At 43.9% G+C, this 18,873-nt stretch overlaps 1 protein-coding gene across 7 annotated transcripts in view; it reads left to right on the forward strand.

Annotated features, from left to right (window-relative positions):
- The window catches only part of LOC119443073 (serine/threonine-protein kinase 26), a 133,437-nt gene extending 116,029 nt beyond the window's left edge, over window positions 1-17,408 (forward strand). For all 7 annotated transcript variants that reach the window (XM_037708221.2, XM_037708220.2, XM_037708218.2 and 4 more), the window contains exons 3-8: window positions 4,012-4,197; window positions 4,799-4,944; window positions 5,638-5,860; window positions 9,089-9,430; window positions 11,780-11,976; window positions 15,484-17,408. In XM_037708221.2, coding sequence (XP_037564149.1) covers window positions 4,012-4,197; window positions 4,799-4,944; window positions 5,638-5,860; window positions 9,089-9,430; window positions 11,780-11,976; window positions 15,484-15,496 — 1,107 coding nt within the window. In that variant the 3' untranslated portion in view covers window positions 15,497-17,408. The remainder of the gene's footprint in view (window positions 1-4,011; window positions 4,198-4,798; window positions 4,945-5,637; window positions 5,861-9,088; window positions 9,431-11,779; window positions 11,977-15,483) is intronic.
- Window positions 17,409-18,873: the final 1,465 nt, after the last annotated feature.

Below are 18,873 nucleotides of genomic sequence, written 5' to 3' on the forward strand. Positions count from 1 at the left end.
TGTTTTCAATGCTTGCATATGGCAACCACCCATTACCACTTCACCCTATCATTTTCCAGTGGTCAGCTCTCAGTTTCTTGGCATTGCTTTTCTGAGTGGGGCTTTGCCACCTTTTCTTATGCTGACCTTGTTTCTTTAATGCCGCTGACTTCACTCTTTGTTGACTTCTTACGAGTGCGGTTGTCATATATTTTTATTGTGTGCTCACTGCATTGGCTTGGCTATGGTGTTCTGCTGCAGAAACCCAGGTTGCGGGTACGATTACTTTCAGATGTGAGACCCCCGCTAGAATCACAATCAAATCATTATATGGCCACACATGCCTTTGTTTTCCTTTTCAACCTTTGCTGCACAGTCAGTAACCGGTAACTTATCTAGGTACTTATCTTCTTCAAAGCCAATGATACATGGTGTTTTAGTCAATGAAGCCATCTGTAGCGAAGCAGTAAGAATGGCTGAGGCCTTTAACAACTACTTTGTCACATAAGAAAGAATATCTGGTTGAAGAAGCTGGGGTAAATGAAGAACGTACTAGTGACGTCATTATTTCTAAAGACGGAATCCAGGGAAAGCACGGGGAATGCAGGAGATGGAAATTCTAGACGATAAGTAACACGAGAACAAGGTGAGAGCAGGAGCCAACTGTTGGACAAGTGGACTTGTCTTCTTCAAGGCAACATATGCTCTCCTCGGCACAGTATATATTAGAACAACACTTTATCGGAAGCCTACGGATAGCCAGCAGTATTTAGACTACACTAGTCATCACCCGCGACACTGCCTGCGAGGAATTTTTGTTGGACAAGCGAGATGAATAAGAAGACTCTGTAGCGAAGACAACGATTATATCCACCACCTAAATGACCTTATAACGCTAGGGGAACGGAACCATCCACAAATTTTTCTCGACCAGGCTTATGACATCACGTCGAGATTAGAGAGGCAGTCAGCATTAGCTAAGAAAACACCTACACAGCTAAGAAAAAACCTACACCAGAATCTGACCAGCCTTCATAACAAAATATTCTAATGCCCTCCCAAACATAAACAGCATCCCACGAAAATACCACCCAATATTATCAAGTAACGAGCGTCTGAGAAAAGCGTTCCTGGATGTACCAAGGGTTGCCTATCGCCGCAACAGAAACTTCAAAGACGTGTTAGTGCAGGCAGAAGTAAGGCAACATCATTCCCCCGTAATAAAAGCATGTTCTCGCCCCAGCTGCTAAAACCTGCAGGCACCTTCAAGGTGACTAAAATTAAAAGCACCGCAAATAGCTACACTCACGAAGTGAAAACTAGGTTTACTTGCACTAGCTCCGATGTAATTTATATGCTTGAGTGTTCCTTCTGTAAAAAGCAATATATCGGTGAAACGGGACAATCAATGAACATCTGGTTAAACTGACATCGCGTGGACCCAACTAAAAAAGCTTCCCAAAACCATCACCGAGGATTTCAATCAACCAGGTCATAACTTTGATGAACTTAAACTCTACATACTACAGTCAAATTCTCATTCTGCGCGAGACAGAAAATATAGAGAATCGTACCTCATCCATAAGTTCAAGACATTGCAACCAATAGGCATGATTGTTTCAAGGGGAGCTTTAGAACCTATTCACTATGCTAAACTTCAAGGCATAGGCAACAGCACTTCGTTAATTTTCATTGAGTTGCTTAGGTTCTTTTTTTTTTTTTTCATTATTCGATTGTCAATAATATGCCAACCTCCCTTCACTCATCCCTTTCATCCTTTTATTTATATATTTGCTCCCCCCCCCCCCGTCGTTTTCTTTTCCCCCCCCCCCCCTTTTTTTTTTTTTTTCACGAGCACCACTTTTTCTGCCGCTACTTTTATGCTCTCTGTCAGACACGATAGCTCACTGACCTCCAGTGGAGCAGATCCCGCCCCTGCCCCGTTGTCCTGGCACCTTTCACGAAAAGAGGAACCTACAATGACACGTCAACCGGTGTGGCTAACACACGGCGCTGCGTCAAATTCCTCCATCGACTATCAGTAGCGCTTTGTTTCTTTTCAATTCTACACCCTCGCCGCTAACACACTCCCGCTCGTTACCTCACCCACCCGCCTTACCTTCTCTCCCCTTTAGAAGAATCCTACCTATATATACTGTCCCGAGGACAGCATATCTCGACTTGAAGAAGACAAGTCCAGTTGTCGAAACGTTGGCTCCTGCGCTCACCTTGTTCTCGTGTTACTCATCGTAAAGACGGAATCGTAGCACTACTTCTAAATCTAGATGTGAGGAAAAGTTTTGGTCCTGATAAAATACCAAATGCATTTCTCAAACGTTACTGTGAATGGGTTTCTAATTTTTTTAGTTGAAATATTCACTGCTTTCCTCGAAACGGGTGCCCACTGGTTAGTTGCCCGCGTTGTTCCGATCTTCAAAGCTGGAGACAAGCTAAAATAAGTAATTACCGTCCCATCTCGACAACATGCACCGTATGCAAACTACTGAACACGTAATTAACAAATATCTGGTTCAGTATGCCGAAGACATTTCACTCTACGCTAAGCAGCAACATGGTTTCCGAAGGCGCTTGTCAACCGTTACGCAGCTCTTTGAGGCTATTCAGTATTTTGCAGATACTATAAACCAGAAAGAGCAAGTTGACGTTATTGCTCTGGATTTCTCAAAAGCTTTTGATAAAGTCTGCCACGTGAAACTTATTCAAAAACTGAAAACATTCAGTATAAATCCCATGGTAGTAAAATGGATTGAGGTGTACTTGTGTAACAGGCGGCAGTTTGTGGGAATAGCTGATGAGTACTCGGCTTCATTGCCTGTCACCTCTGGGGTGCCTCAAGGATCTGTGATAGGACCCGTGCTATTTTTAATTACATCAACGATATTGCTAAAGATGCGGACCCACAGATTGAGGTTCGCCTTTTGGCGGACGATTGTCTGTTATTTTCTCGAGTGAAGAGCGTCCAGGACCAATTCCTGCTAAATGATTCCCTAAACGTAATTTCTAATTGGTATGCAGCGTACGACATGGAAATTAACTTTGATAAATTGGTCTGCATGAGTGTTAAAGCGAAAAAAATCTCCATTGCAATTTACTTACAGAATTGGACGTAAGGAAATTCGACGAACAATGAAGATGAAATATCTGGGTGTTACCATCACACATAACTTAAGCTGGAACGAACATATTGCCAATATTTGTGGATCAGCACAGCAAAAGCTTGGAATGCTTCAGTGGAAATTAAAGCAAGCGTCTCCTGATGTAAAGCTGAAGGCTTACACTACGATTTGTCTACCTACCCTGGAGTATGCGAGTGTAGTGTGGGACCCATATCGACAAACTCTACTAAATCAGATCGAGCGAATACAGTGTCTTGCTGTGCGCTTTATTTTTTTTTTTTTAAATACAAGAGAACTGAATCTGTTACTGCATTGATTGATAAGGCAAACCTTCCAGATCTAGCTTCCCACAGGAAAATAGCTAGGCAAAAATTTTTTTATCAATTGTGCAATGGCGTGTAAAACATATATCCCAGACTCTACTTGCAACCTCCTGGCAGAGTGTCACCTCGATCCTGTCACCCATACATTGTTAGACCTTATGTGCCTAGAGTTGATGTTTACAAACATTCGTTTCTGGTCAAAACTATAGAAGAGTAGAACAAACTTAACTCAGAAATATTTGATGGTACGAATTCGCTTGCGAGTTTTGAAAACAACCTAGAATCATTATATGGTTTAAATTCAATGTTATTTTTTTAATGGCGTTGTACTACGCTGTTTCTTGCTGCTGTTTTGTTTATGCTGTTGTATGCTGTTTTTTACATTTTTGCTTTCAGTTTGCATTGGGCTGCTTGCATTACGCTGTTTGTATATTCACTCTTAGTGTTGTAAATTTTCCCACCCTGTAACGGCCCGAAAGGGTGCACAGTATTGAAAATAAATGAATCAATCAAACCATGTTAGAAGCTCAAGTGAGGGCATTTCAAACACTGTGGTGGTGTTTTCATTGCAGGCTGACATCTGGAGTCTGGGCATCACAGCCATCGAGTTGGCAAAGGGCGAGCCACCGAACTCTGACCTGCACCCAATGCGTGTCCTCTTCCTCATTCCCAAGAACAACCCACCGCAGCTGACTGGAAACTACAGCAAGCAGTTCAAGGAGTTTGTTGAAGCCTGCCTCAACAAGGACCCAGAGAATGTAAGTACTACCACACTGGTCTCCCATCCTCTCCTTTGCTGTTACCCTGCTGCGAGAGCTATCACTGCCATTTCCTGTGGGTCATTTGAAGTAAAAAGCTTTTAGCTGCCGTCCGCTGGGTTTTCCTTGATAAACTTTTCTGCTGCTTGTAACACCACAGCAGATTTAGTCAGTACTACATCCTGTTTTTCTGTCCTTTTTCTGACATTATTCATTCAGTGTGAAGTACAGTTGTTATTGAATCTCAGAATATCCTGATGCCCACTTCCTTGAGTTACATTGTGTCCATTTTTGTTGTATAATTATTTTTTAGTGGTAGATAATTTAACCTGTTTGATGATAATGACTGAATACACGCAGTTTTTAATAGGTGGACTCTAGCGCTCTAGATCACGAGAAAAGGATTGTCGTCATTCTTTGATATTTTCTATGGAAGTTCTTTTGCTATAGAGGACTGAAGTCGGCCCCATCTGGTGACTATTGAATATGGCCAACATTGCAGCTGCTCTTTCATTTTGAAATAGCCTGTGCCTTAATAAAATACTTAGTTTGGAGTATTACAAGCATTTCCTGGCTAATGTCCTTTGTACCTGTGGTGCAGCGACCAACAGCGAAAGAACTGCTGAGGTTTCCATTCATCCGCAAGGCAAAGAAAACCTCCTATCTAATGGACCTTATAGAGAAATATAAGCGATGGAAAGCAGCTGGGGGTGGCCAAAGCGACAGTGACTCGGAGACATCTGATTCGTAAGTAGCACTTGCTCTAAGCTTCTGGTACTACTGCTCTCGGCTGAGTTAGTGCTCATTGTGTGTCAATTTGAGCAGTCGTCCTTATCTGTAATTCATATTCACTTAAGAGTGATGCTGTTGTTTGGCACAACATCTTGAATGATGCCTCACTGCATCAACAATTTGATTTACAGCTCTTTGTAGCCCAAACCTTTAGCTTAGCTATGAGCAATGATATAATGAAGGCTTTGACTACATGTGTTTCTTCAATTTAAATGCAGCTTTGTGATAGGCCGAGGAGGTTTATGAATTCTTACTCGTGGGCTAGTGAGTTCATTTTATAGATACTGACACATGCTATAAGGAAGTTCTAAACAGGACAGGCACTCATTCGCGACGAGTTCCTGTTGTCTTTTCAGTACCTTGCAAGATGTTATATTATGTTTTAAGAGACACTGGTCAGGTGCTTTTCTAGAATGTCAGTTCTGGAAAAGGAGGCCTGTTATATTCCCTTAAATAGAGCAACATACTGCCATGTATCACTGGAGATGATTTCATGAATAGAACATTCTTCACTGTGTCAGAGAAGTAAAAATGTGGGTTTCTTGCCAAAAGTATTGTGTACATTACTATGTACCTGGGCTACTGTCGTGTCTACTGAAAGACTGCAGGAGTTCAGGTTTTCTAATGTAACTTCGATCTCTGGTGCAGGGATGAGTCCAAGATGAACGATACATGGAAGAGCCTACGTTGGGACCTGGGCACAGTCAAGGCACCTCCTGGATCACTTGACCTGCGTGGCTCTCCACCCGACAACTACCGAACCAAAGGCGGACGCCTCAATGGCGAGAGCTCCCCAACAGCAGTCGGCATGCTGCCTTCCTCGGACGTTATCTACAGTCGCACTCCTGAGCCAAAGCTGGCCTCGTCACCTGTGAGGGTCTTCCTCTCATTATTTGTCATTTGCTTTTAAAGCGAAGCTTTATATGACTAGGCAAAATCCCCTGTCCATAGAAAACTATCATCATCAGCATTGGCTCGAGTGTTGTCTTCTTCTGCAGCTGGCTCGATGGCTCGTGCTCGTGCCACTGCTCCTGCGTTCGTCGTCGTCTGCTTCCATAGCTGGCTGCGTTGCCGCTAATCATTCCAGCGTCGAATTTCACTTCTCTTCTGTTGTCGTAATGGGGAGGCCGCGTTTACGGGGGTATGACCCATTGCTTAAGGGGGTATGACCCATTTATTGTCTTATGTAACGGACAGATTTCATTTTGAAGCAATTTAGAAGAATTGCAAGCAGCAATGGCGGGCGGAATGCTGCTAACCACGCCCCCTAGCAAACTCGAGACATCGAATGTAAGCGACAACGTCGCTGCGACGTACTGCGGGCATACCGTCAGTGACGTTGTTCTCTCCATCGCAGCCGAACGTGTGTGTAACCGCATAATTGAGAAATACTTTAATGAACCCTCGGGATTAACCCGGTGATAAACACCGGGGCCGCACGTTTCAGCTTCGCTGGTTAACCATCTTCACGGAGTTGAAGGGCCGCCGAATTTTTTCATTATAATTTTGCCTTTTGAGCTTGCTTGTTCAGTAGAGTGTTGCTGTTAAAGTTCCATTAGCTTGTTCTTGTCTACATGAGAAAACTAAAGCAAAGAAAAAACGTAATACTTACCTCTTTGTGGTATTGGATCTTCCTTGTGGGCTGCGATGATCTATTTCACCGATGCCATCCAGTTATTGGATCTGGTCGTTGGGGGACGTTGAGGCGGACTTGGGAGAAACTGGAGGGTTTATTTACATTATTTACAGTGATAATCCAAAGTAAGGAACAGTCATAAAGTGATCGACGGCCGGCAGCAAATCGGGCACTGCGGCCCGTGGCAAGAAGAGGAAAGTCCCTCTCCTCGATTTGTCGCTCTTTTAACCCCTTCGATCTCTCAGGGTCTCTCGGGGTCACGTCATTTTAGCCATTCGTCGAGCCAGCTCAGGTGTCGTCATTTTCCTCCCATGGTATTGGCCCATGCAAGTGCCGTCATATTCGGCCAATGGGGACGCTCCAAGGGCTCCGTTGTCTGATGGTTGACTTGCCTCCGGCATTGCCTCCTCACCTGGAAGTGCTCAGCTGGAGGAGACGGGTTGTTCTCGAACGACCTTTCAGAGCTGCAAAAAACTGCTTTGCTCGGGACCAAGGTCAACTACCTGGAACCATGCCAGCCTCCCTTTGCACTTTCAGGAAGAGTCAAGCAGGGGGAGAGACAATAGTTCGACGTGCAGCGCAGGAGGTGGGGGTCACCAACCTGTCTGACGGGTCCGGTAACGTGGTTAATTCACCCCGGAGCACCATAATTGGAATGCGACTGCGTTTTGATGTGGTGGGGAAACTTGAGTGATGCCAGGAAAAGAGTCCGTATCTAACAGTGGGTACCATCTAAATGTAGCATCACTTGCATCCTTGAGCAAAGCCTTGCCTACTCTGTGAGATCTCTAAGTAGTGCCAGAACCAAGATTGAAGTGCACACCCCTTAGTTTAGAGAATGCTGAACTGTCTCTTCTTTTGGCTATCTGGTGTGCAGGCTTTAAGGAACTTGAAATGTGCACTGAATGTGCATATCTGAAATATGCACGGAAAGCATATGGATCTTGTACAAAATTTTTGCACCATCTTACGTGCACTAATCTTACGACTGAGTTCACATATGCAAAAAAGCCATACTAGGAGTCACTATTGGTGGTGCATATTTTGACGACAGTAGTATCTGTTTCATGGTTATCATGTTAGAGCCACATCAGTGTACATCCATTTCTCAAGGTCCTTGATTTTTTGTTTCACTGCTTTAGAGCATAGAATAGCATGTCACAAGTGTGCTTAGCACGCTTACTACGTGCTAGTATAGCAGGTGTGCTGTTAACTCTTTCCCTACCGCTCCTATTGGGCATGGTTAGCTCTCTATCAATGGTTTGAAACGCCGCTTTCGAGACCTTCCGTGCCGCTCACAGACATACTGCGCTATCGGACGTGAAGGAGGAGAACTATATTTTAGTTTCCTAAGCAGTTTGCTTTTTTCCCGCATGGTTGTGATTTTTAAATGCGCTCAGAAGTTTCGCGATCGTCAAAGGAGAACGAAAAAATGGCCACCCTCTATCGATGGTTTGAAACGCCGATTTTGAGATGTTCCGCGCCGCTCATGGACATACTGTGCTATTGGACATGAAAGAGGAGAGACTATATCTTTGTTTTCTAAGCAGTTTGCTTTTTTCCCGCCAAGCGGTGATTTTTAAGCGCGCTCCGAAGTCTCGTGATCGTCAAAGCAGAACGCAATAATGTCAGGCTCCGGAAACGGTGAGCTCGCTTTGGGAGATCGCAGATATTGCAATTCCGCTGCCCCCGTGGCTGATTTTATCGATACATCGAATAGCAGCGAGTCAGAGGATGCTGACTTTTCGTCAGACTTTGAGTCTTAAAGCGATGACGACGCAAACCAGCTCGGAACAGCGGCGGCCGCAGCCCGCCGATTTTGTAGTGAAATGCCTGTTCAATGAAAATTTTTTTTTTTTTTTTTTTAGATAGTGCCTGATAGACGGAAATACCTTTTGTACATATATCTCATAATTTTCGTAACATTTTTTTCTTAGTAGATACAAGCATGTCTTTACAAACTTTGTTCAATTTTATCAATAAATCTTGATTTTAACAGTTTCTATCTTTTCATGACATAAATCTCGTTAACAAAACTTTTATGTGTGAAAAGTGCGTTCATTTTGCTTTCTGTTTATGTATTACATTAAATATTGAGTGCAGTAGTTCCTTCAGAAAAAACACCTATTTTTCCCATGGTAGGGAAAAAATTAAAGGGCACAAAGGCCTTTGTGCCCTTTAAAGCACTTCCTTCTACATCTGCAATTTCTTTTACAATGGTTTCCTGTGCCTGTATTATGCAAGGATTCTTCTCCTTCAATTCTAACAATTTCGTATCACCTTTCTGCACTAGCTCATACTGGTGATGACAGAGACTTGGCGTCCTGCCAGCTAACAACGAAGGGCAAAAAGAATGGAAAATTAAAAGAATCCTTAAGTACAGCTCCTGGTAGCTTCTGACTGGGAATATCTTAGTGCTTGCTCACACATTGCATTAACTTGCTGGCACACCTTTTTTCGCAGACTCGGCCATCAAGCATGGCTCCCATGCCGCCTTCATCTTCGCCGTATCGGTCATCATACGCCCGTGACCAGGGTGATGTGTCCCCGGATGGGGACAGCTCGCCTCCGCTGGCCAGCAGCCCCAGCAAGGAGCTGCGCAACCATGCGGTGTCACCCGAGCCCACCTCCCATAGTAGAAGCAGCAACAGCAGTAGCGGCGGTGGCATTGGTGGCAGGGACTCCTCCTCTTCCCTCGGCAGCTTGCAGTCACCGCCTGCATCACCTACCAAGTCAGCGTCACCTGCATCTCCACGAGTTAATGATGCAAGTGGCAGCAGTGCCATTGAGCCTCTCCTGAACGAGGTGGGCTCATGCTACAAGTTAAATGCATACCAGGAGACTAGAGAGTTTTTGCATAGCAGAGATATGCTAACACAGGTGCTCGCAGGAAGACAAATCCAAGAACAGCAGTGCTGGTTGCGAGATCCCCAAGCACGGTGCATTAGAAACGCCCTTGTGTCACACGAAGCTTTTCCTTGAAAAAGTAATATAGGTGAAAGGGGGGGGGGGGGGGGGGTTGCACAGTAAAACCTCATAAATTCAGATTTCACAGGAACAAACAATATGCCCGAATTAACTGAATGATAAATTATTGAGGGTATCGAGAGAACAACAAATAAATGCTTACTAGATCAACACACTTTTATTTACTGAATGAATCGGCAAACCCTGTTTCTAATTTACACAAAAACAGTGCTGAAGCGGCAATTCTTGTGACTGATTAGCACTTGCAGTGGGAATGCCTTGCAACTTTGCAGTGCAGTCGGGGCACAAGACGCACGTCTTCATCTGAGACATGCTTATTACAACCATGCGCACATTCCTGTTATTTTTTTGACAGTGAGCTGGTCGGCAACGGATTGTCCATCCAGCACGATGTAGCCAGTGGGTTTGATACCAGCAGGCAGGTCGTGGTAAAGTCACTTTCTTTTCATCCTCTACAGCTACCGCCGTGTTCATGACATTACACGTGCATTGCGCTGAGTCAAAACGGAACTACTGCTCACTGCAACCGCTGTGGGCGAAACCAACACGATCACGAATGGCAACCACACAGTTCTGAATGCACGTGCCCAACGCGCGTGGAGTAGAAACAAAACTAATGTTTGCCGTAACTGCTGCGAGCAAAACCGTGGTCAGTATCAACGCAGTCATGGATGACAACTACACAGTCTTGAAAGCACATGGCCAGTGTGGTGTCATGCTCAGCAGTAATAGCTCTCAAGGCACAAATAGGCACGAAGCGTTCCTGTCGTTCCCATACAGTTTTCGCTGATTACTATGGCAATGGGGACTCCGCTGCATTGTTTTGGTTGGACGCTAGTGCCACTTTTGTGTCGCACATTCACAATATACGCTCTGAGAGTTGTCCAAATTAACCGTAGTGCAGCCAAATACATCCGAACTAACGAGAATTTAATGCTATGTAAGTAACGCATGCAGCCTGCCAGTACCAGAGGAAAACTCTGAATTAACAAGGGTCGAATCATCGAGGTTTTATGTTACAGTCATGATTATGTGGCTGCCAACACATTTAGACCATCAAGTAGGTGGCGTACAGTAGGCAATTGCAGCAGAAGCTTTGCACACTTCATTTGAACACAACATCACAAGATGTCACAATCAGTGCTTGTGCTTGCGTCTGAGCTTGAAGCGGGAACTTCTCCTTGTCCCTTCAGCGAGCTTACAGTCATCATCAGAATCACCCACTCTTCAATGTCACTCTGCATGCATGTATGTGCTAGTTATCGATGGCCTTCATGCCAGCCACCATCCTACAGGCAGCTGTTTTCACTGCTCTAAAATGCTTGTTTGCCATTAGCAAATGGCAATTTAGGTTAAATCTAGGTAAATGGAAATTAAGGTTTAGGAAATGGGCACTTTCACCCATGTATCAGTTGTTTGTACACACTGTTTCACATCCTTTGGTTTGAGTCAGATGGAAGTATGAGTAGTACGTGCTTTTACCAGAAATACAAATTTTATAAAATTTTATGTTAGTTGGTTGAAACGTGGCAATCGCACATAGAACTACCAATTTGTGAAGATTGTGTGAATTTGTGATTGTGTTGATTGTGATTGTGTGATTTGTGTGAATTTGTGAAATTTGTGAAGATGCACACAAAAGGTGCGCTTATGCTCAAGGTATTTTTGCCACTGCCCATTATAAGGAGGGGTGCAATAGGAGGTGCTACAGTCCGAGCACCTTTACAACAAAATAACTTGTATTATGAAGGAATAATTCTGTCCCGGTTCTATTGTGAACTGTGCGGTGTGCGACCTTTACAACAAGGTGACCTATATAACTAATGAACCCAAGCACTTTGTTATAAAGGCGTTCGACTGTATACGTTGGTTTCACCTGCTACACTGGCCCATTGGCAATGGTGCTCTGCATATGAGTAAAAGGTCGCAGGTTTTATTCCCTGCTTTTGGATACAGGCAAAACACATACTTGTGTACTTGCATTTTACATGCATGTCAAACGTTCCCAGATGGTTGAAATTGATCCTTAGTATTCCACCGCCACACCACTCATAACATGCTGTGCAGCTTCAGGAGAGCCCCATCACACTGGCAGTCACATTTGTTTTGATGTGTACCAATCTATTAACCATTATTTTAACCAATCTATGCCATGACTTTGTGCAGGCTCAGAGGAGGCATAAGAACAGCCACCGCAACTCCGGCGGAGAACTCACTGAGGCAGTTGATGAACTGCGAGATGCATTCGAGCGTGCTGAACGAGCTTGCCCAGGCATTTGCGATGTCTTTCTCTGCGAGATGCTGCACCGGCTTGCTCCTGGCCTGAGCCTCCACCGGATACAGGATGCCCTCCAGCGGCTAAGGTAGGTAGTGTATCCATTGCATATCAGCATTGAACTCGTTGCAGTGCATGACTGTGGTGGTGCTTGTAGGTAATTTTATGAATGTTATTGTTGGTGTCATCTGGATGTGCTATGTATCTGGCCTCGTATTCACAAATCTTTCTTTTACTTAAGAGCATTTTCTCATTGTCTGGCATTCGTTCAGGTGTCACCCCTAGGTAAGAGCATTATCTCATTGGCTGGCATGTGGGTGCCACTCATGGTAGCGATCGCCATGACGAGAAAGCAACAGCCAAGATGATGGCGAGTCATAGACGGTGCATATGAAAGCGGAATTTTGTAAATATGGGCTATGGAGGCATTTTGAGTGCTTTTGTTATAAGTAGAGCATCTGCTATATGCACAACACTAGCCTTTGACACAGTAAAGGTTCTTCTTTTCTTTTTAACCGAATTGTTTGCCTAAAATAAATATTGTAGGCTTTTGTAAAGAAGCTGCCTATGTTGTTTGGGGAACTTATTGTCCGTAATTCCGCTATAGGCATTTTATAGAACTACGGTCACGAGCCCATGTTTAATGAGTGCAATAATTTTGCAAACTGAATTTTTATTATCAGTAGTTTGTTATATCTGGACTTTCTACAAAAGCAATGATTATGGAGCTGGGGTAGCGTTTTGTACCATCAATTTGGCAAATGTGATCACAGATGTGAAGTCGCTTGGCAGGTAGACAGCGCTGCGAAGTCATGCCAACCACGACACACACTTACGTGCCATCTGCATCACAGGCTGTAATACCATTTCGTGATGCATAGCATCAGCAACCTTTTTTCCTTTCTTTCTTTTTTCTTTTCTTTTTTTTTTTCCTTTTCCACAAGTATACTACGGTGATATCAGAGTGCAACAGACACAGCCTGAGCTTAGCCTATCGCAAACATACATAATACATACATAATACCTTAGCTGTCGTTGAAAAGAAAAGTGTGCAATCATTGCATTCTACCGGTGCTAACATATGGGGCAGAAACTTGGAGGTTAACAAAGAATCTCGAGAACAAGTTAAAGACCACACAAAGAGATATGGAACAAAAAATTTTAGGCCTAGGGTTATGAGACAGGAAGAGAACGGTGTGGATCTGAGAGCAAACGGGGATAGCCGATATCCTAGTTGACATTAAGAGGAAAAAATGGAGCTGGGCAGGCCATGTAGTGCGTAGAGTGGATACCCGCTGGATCATTAGAGTTACAGAATGGATACCAAGAGAAGGGAAGCGCAGTCGAGGACGACAGAAAACTAGCTGGGGCGATGAAGTTAGGAAATTTGCAGGCGCAAATTGGAATCAGCTAGCGCAAGACAGGGGTAATTGGAGATCGCAGGGAGAGGCCTTCGTCCTGCAGTGGACATAAATACAGACTGATGATGATGATGATGATGACCTTAGCTGTGGGGGATAGCACAGAGTCTGCATCAGAGTTGCAGAGTGGGGCTCTTCATTCCATTCCTTCAGTTCGAGTAAATGAAATGCTTTCTCTATAATTCTTCACTACATGTGTTTATGTGCCTTGTAACTAAAACATATTTTTGAAGTCTTAAAAACATTACGGATAATGTAACGCACAATTTTTTTCACACAAGGAACCTGTTTGTGGCCTGTAATCTCTCTAATATCTACTATTTTAAAAGAAAGCTTTTTTTGCAAGCACTCCCAAACTTTTTTTACCTTGGCTGGGTGCTGCTGTCCTGCGACATAGCTCATTCTCAATGGTGGTATAGAACCTCGGTCCTCCAGCACAGCAGCTCGACGCTCTAGCAATCTCTCCTTTTTCTTTATTGCCTGTTCAGTGCATTATATTCGCAATGACACTGATATTTCTGTTCCAGTAGCCTTGTCTAAACACACGCACATGAATAAAGAAAAAAATAAATTGCTGGGATGAAATATTTCATTGGAACGTACTTAGATTCACACTTAAAAAGGAACTTACCAAAACACCACACGGAATTAGATTCTTAACTGTACACAACAAGGACAGCATCCCCTACAACATGTTCATGGCTGTTCACAACCTCAGGAAAACACCCGTGTACTTAGATTTAGGTGCACGTTAAAGAACCCCAGGTGGTCCAAATTAATTCGGAGTCCCCCACAACGGCGTGCCTCATAATCATATGGTGGTTTTGGCACGTGAAACCCCATATATATATATATATTTTTTTACAAGGATGTAAGCATGTCATGCCAGCATTAACGCACATTCAGCAAAGGAAACCTTTATTGAAAGCGTTGCTTGCATACATGAAGCCTACAGAGCTCATTCTGAGCCGCCACACTGGCTCACCATATTAGATGAACTTGCATGTTTGAGCAGGTTTTAACCTCCATCATTTGATTAGGCCATAATCACATGTAGACTTCTATTGTTGCCAACGCCAACTAGATGATTGCCACATGTGATACATTGCGTAGCACGGGTGTGCAAGAACACATGCACGCTCGCCAGTTTATTTTATATTGAAGACACAAGAATGAAATGGACAAATGTATAGCATTTGATTAACCGCTTCGTGAAAGCTTCGCTTCCCATAGATTCCAAGGTGTGCGTTGGACCTCCATAATTTTTCAAAAGAAGCGTTTAGTGAATTTTGGTTTCTGCAAAAATCTCTCCATTTATGGGCTGTGATAAAGGTCATCAGCCCTCAAAAGAAGCATTGCGCAAACACACTGATGGCAGAGCCACATGCCTGGTCCCTACAGTACCCATACATGAGGAACCTTGTGTGTTTTTGTTCAAGGCAGTTACACATGTAATAGGACTAGACAAAGAAATACATGAAGCATTATTACATAAATTGTCTTGCTTGTCAAATAGATTAACAAACATATGTTAGCTGCATGTGTTAGAAGTCACGAATATGTAATGTGATTGCAAACTATTCAGTTCTTGCAATCAAATTATCTCCAAAACATTAGAGAGGTTTAGCTTGTCCAGTAATCCGGTAAGCGCGGGCGGTCCAGGCGTTGGGGAGTTGTGGCGGAATCGTAAACGTGAGCGGCCTGTATGGTGCTGCCACCCGGTGGCACAGAGATTAAACAGACAAAAACAGATAATATTGCAGTAACCAAGTGTATTCTACTTCCCTGCTGGTTTAAATTTTCGGCAGCAACACGATTACGCCACCGCAGAAAATTTACACCAGCAGGGAAGTAGAATACACTTGGTTACTGCAATATTATCTGTTTTTGTGCATTTTTACAGTCACTACCGTATTACCTCTTACTTTTAATTTTTGCTCTTTTGAAAAAGTTCCCATAAGCTTTACCTTGAATAATTAATGCACTCCCCAGTTTTGCTTGTGTCTCACAAAGAAAGTGTGTTCATTATGACCGTAAGCAGCATTAAGACCTATGCATGCAATTTCTCTGTTCTTGAATCGCTTTTGCTAATGAAACAAAGCAAATTCAGATGTGATGTTGACTTGTGACTGTTGGCTTGTGACATCATTATTTCCTACTTTTTCTTGTTCCAGGGAAAGCGCATAATGATTCCTCGACACCGGCGTAGCCATGGCAAGGGTATCCACGCATTGTAACGACCACTGCACTTGCCACAGCAGTTTTGCTGGTTCCCTCCAATGAGCAGCAGCGTCTGCAACAGTGGTGACCATTTGCACGAACGCACAGCACGTGCAATACCGGTGCCCAATGCCAACAAGCCTGCAGTGCTCCCTTCTGTCTCCTTTGGAGTGATACGGATGTGTCTGGAACCGGTGTGCACCCAAGAAAGAAGCAGCCAACCAGTGAACTAACAAATGAAAAATGAGGTTGCTTTGTTTAAATGAAGGTGAAACAGGTGCCCGTTTATACCTGGTGCAGAATCGTAGCAACCTGAGGCCCCTTCCAACGTTCCAGCTTAAAGTCGTGCCCTCCGACGCAGGGGATCAAAAGGAGGAACGAAGTTGGAAAACGCAAGACAGGCCCCTGTTGCCATTGTCATTAAGGACAGCAGTCCTCAACCATGCCCTGCTGTTTTTTTTTTTCCCCTGTTTTCTCTGCCTGTGAAATTTTCATGGCTGTTGAAAGGGGTGTCGTGATGCCACAGGGACTACGTCATCGTGACAGTTACATTTTACATGCTAGTGTCACTGTCAGCCTTTTTGATCACATGTGAGAAAAATGTGGCTGGTAGTGCAGTTCCGTTGATGCGGAACAGCACACCTGAGACGAGACAAGCCTTGACATTCTGGCAAGGCTGGACTTTTCCTGTTCCTCCTCACTCCACCTTCTGATGGGGCACCTAGCTCTCCCCCTTGCCAGCGGCCTTCGCTTTTCTAGTGTCTCCATGTGACAAGAAAGCCCTGTTCTGTTATTTATGTATATTGGCCAGCCAGAACAGTGTGTTAGCTGCTAGATTGATCATTGCAGCAGTGGGTTTCCCAGAAAGCAAAAATTTTCGTTTCAGTTTGTAAGAAAAGAGGAAATGGGAATTTCCACCTGGCTGGATACCGTCACCTGTGTACTTCCTTGCCACTCTGAAGATTGCGGTGTGACTGCGCTGTGTCAATTGTGCAAGTGCTGCTTGTATGCACGTGCGTCACCTTTTGTGCAGAGGTAGGTCAAGGGAGTGCAAGGCAGAAGATAAACCATGAAATGGTCATGCAAAGCGCACACACGTGCTTCTCTTCCGGTGAACATGGACATGTAGACACATCTTTGCGACCTTGTGTGTGATTCCTGTATGAGAGCCACCCTTTGTCACGTACAACAGTCTTCCTTTCTAGCTGAAGCAGCGCATCTTGTCCTTTGACATCCCACTTCACTGTGCTCTTTCTGTCCTAGTAGCACACGCAAGCTGGGCCATCCTGTAGAAGTGCTAACCTTCTTTTAATTGTGGGAGGTTACGCGCTGTGATGCCGCTAGCCACACTTCACTTGTGAATGTCTCTCCTCTTTCCTTCTGTTGCCTCATCCCGAGTAATGAGCACACCCTCTCACTGAAGTGTACTTAATAATGGCTAAAGAGGACAGGCGTGAAGTACAGGATGCAAGACTGCAAAGTCATAAGGAGCTTAGGTTGTCACGATCTTTTCCTCTCCCTACCATGTTTTTTTCCCCTCTTTAAGGCTGAAAGCAAGTTCTCAGCTGCAGCAAAATACAGTGGCCAACTGGCCACACAACACCGCTTGTACAAGGGGCAATATTTGCTGTCTTTCACAAGCTGCTGTGGCCTGTCTGTGCCCTTGATGCCTAGCTCAGCGCAATGCACTTGTTCAAACACCAACAGCAATCCAAGCTGACTCGTCTTGTCTCGTGACGCATACTTTTCGCGATGACATATCATACTTGTTGAAGACGGTCATGAAGCTCTAGTTGTTTGTACAGCATCGAGTAAGCAGAATGAAAAAAAAAAAAAAAGTTATTTTTTTGTAAGTTGAGCAAGCAGTGAAAAAAAGACACCCGACTGCAGTGTTTTAGCATCCAAGGTTGTACAGTTTCGATGCATTCTTCTGCCTTGTTTCTTTGTCCTTGTTCTGCCTGCTCTTGCCTTGCACACCTGGGCTCCTTTTTGGAGAACTGTGTGGAGAGGGGGGACTACCTTGTGAGTGCACTGGTTCATGATCTACTTAGTAGTGATGCAAAGTTACGAGGCTTTCGTTCGTAAATTATGGCATAGTTTGCATCGCAAATGTGTAAGTTTAGGTGATATTTTCTGTCGCATTGCTTTTCATGGGACCAGCTAAGTTGAAATCCTTTGGAGGTCGAGAAAAGAAGACAAATTGATATGCTGACTACCGAGTGTCACCATTTGGCTGCTTGGTAGAGTCAACGAGAGCATTATGGATGTTAAAAATGTAGATCTAGTTAACTTCTGCCAGTGCCAGTTGTACTTTCAGCCTATAATGAGCATATGAACTACTGAATACCTTTAGTGTTCACTTGACTGAATCAGTTCCATACAGTGGACACCAAAGCATCGTTATTAAACCTGAGACAGGCATACATAGGCCTTGTAGAGCATGTAAAATAACAGAGCTGTGATTAAAGTCATGAATACACTGTTGCAGGCTATGCTGCTTGCAACTTTGCATCACTACTGCAATGTATGCACCAGTGTTTACACCTCACCACAGTAACAAAACTGTGGCAGAAAAAGAAGTTGCGTTGGAAGCATTTTTCATTGTTAAATTGTGCAAGTAAGACTAATTTAGACTTCAACATTAAACTGATTTCTTCAGCACCTTGATGTGTGCCGAATCGTCTTGTTCATCATGTTCATACCCGTTGACCACATGCAGACACGTCCAGTGTTGTCATATATCATAGTATTCAAGATGAGGATTACCTCTTGAACATGTACCTTCACTCTGAGTACCTAGAGCCTAGAGAGCCTCCTATTTTTACTTCACAAAAAAAGAGAGGGCGAGCTACAATAATGTTCATATACAGCATAGAGTAAAGATATAAAAATAGCGCTATTCTGCAAACATTATTTTCAATTTCTGAGTAACTGGGGCCAGAATAGAGAAAATTATTTAGTGTCAAAAAAGAAAGACTTCCAGAGGAGAAGCAGAGAAAGACCAAGGATTTACCTTGTGCTGGCTTTTGCGCTTGCTTCACATTTCAATCGCATGACGTGTAGAACATGTGGGTGGCTGCATTTGCAGCCTATCGGTGGGTGTAGAGCTACGTGGTTGAAGTTAGAAATGTGCCGTTCACTGTTAAATTTGCAGCACAGGTAGATAGAGATACTTCCCTTCCCTGGTGAACTGTTGCTGCATGCGTAAAAGATTTGTTCCTGCCTTTTGCACAGTGAGCTTGGCTTTTATTCCCCGGGTATAGGTCAAGTGTGTTGTCATTCTCCTTCCCTGGCCAGTGTCTTTTCCTTGCCTGCCGCTTTTTGACCTGTCAGAGGTGTAAATT

The sequence above is a fragment of the Dermacentor silvarum genome, chromosome 2, assembly GCF_013339745.2.
Source record: "Dermacentor silvarum isolate Dsil-2018 chromosome 2, BIME_Dsil_1.4, whole genome shotgun sequence".
Classification (NCBI taxonomy): Eukaryota; Metazoa; Arthropoda; class Arachnida; order Ixodida; family Ixodidae; genus Dermacentor; species Dermacentor silvarum.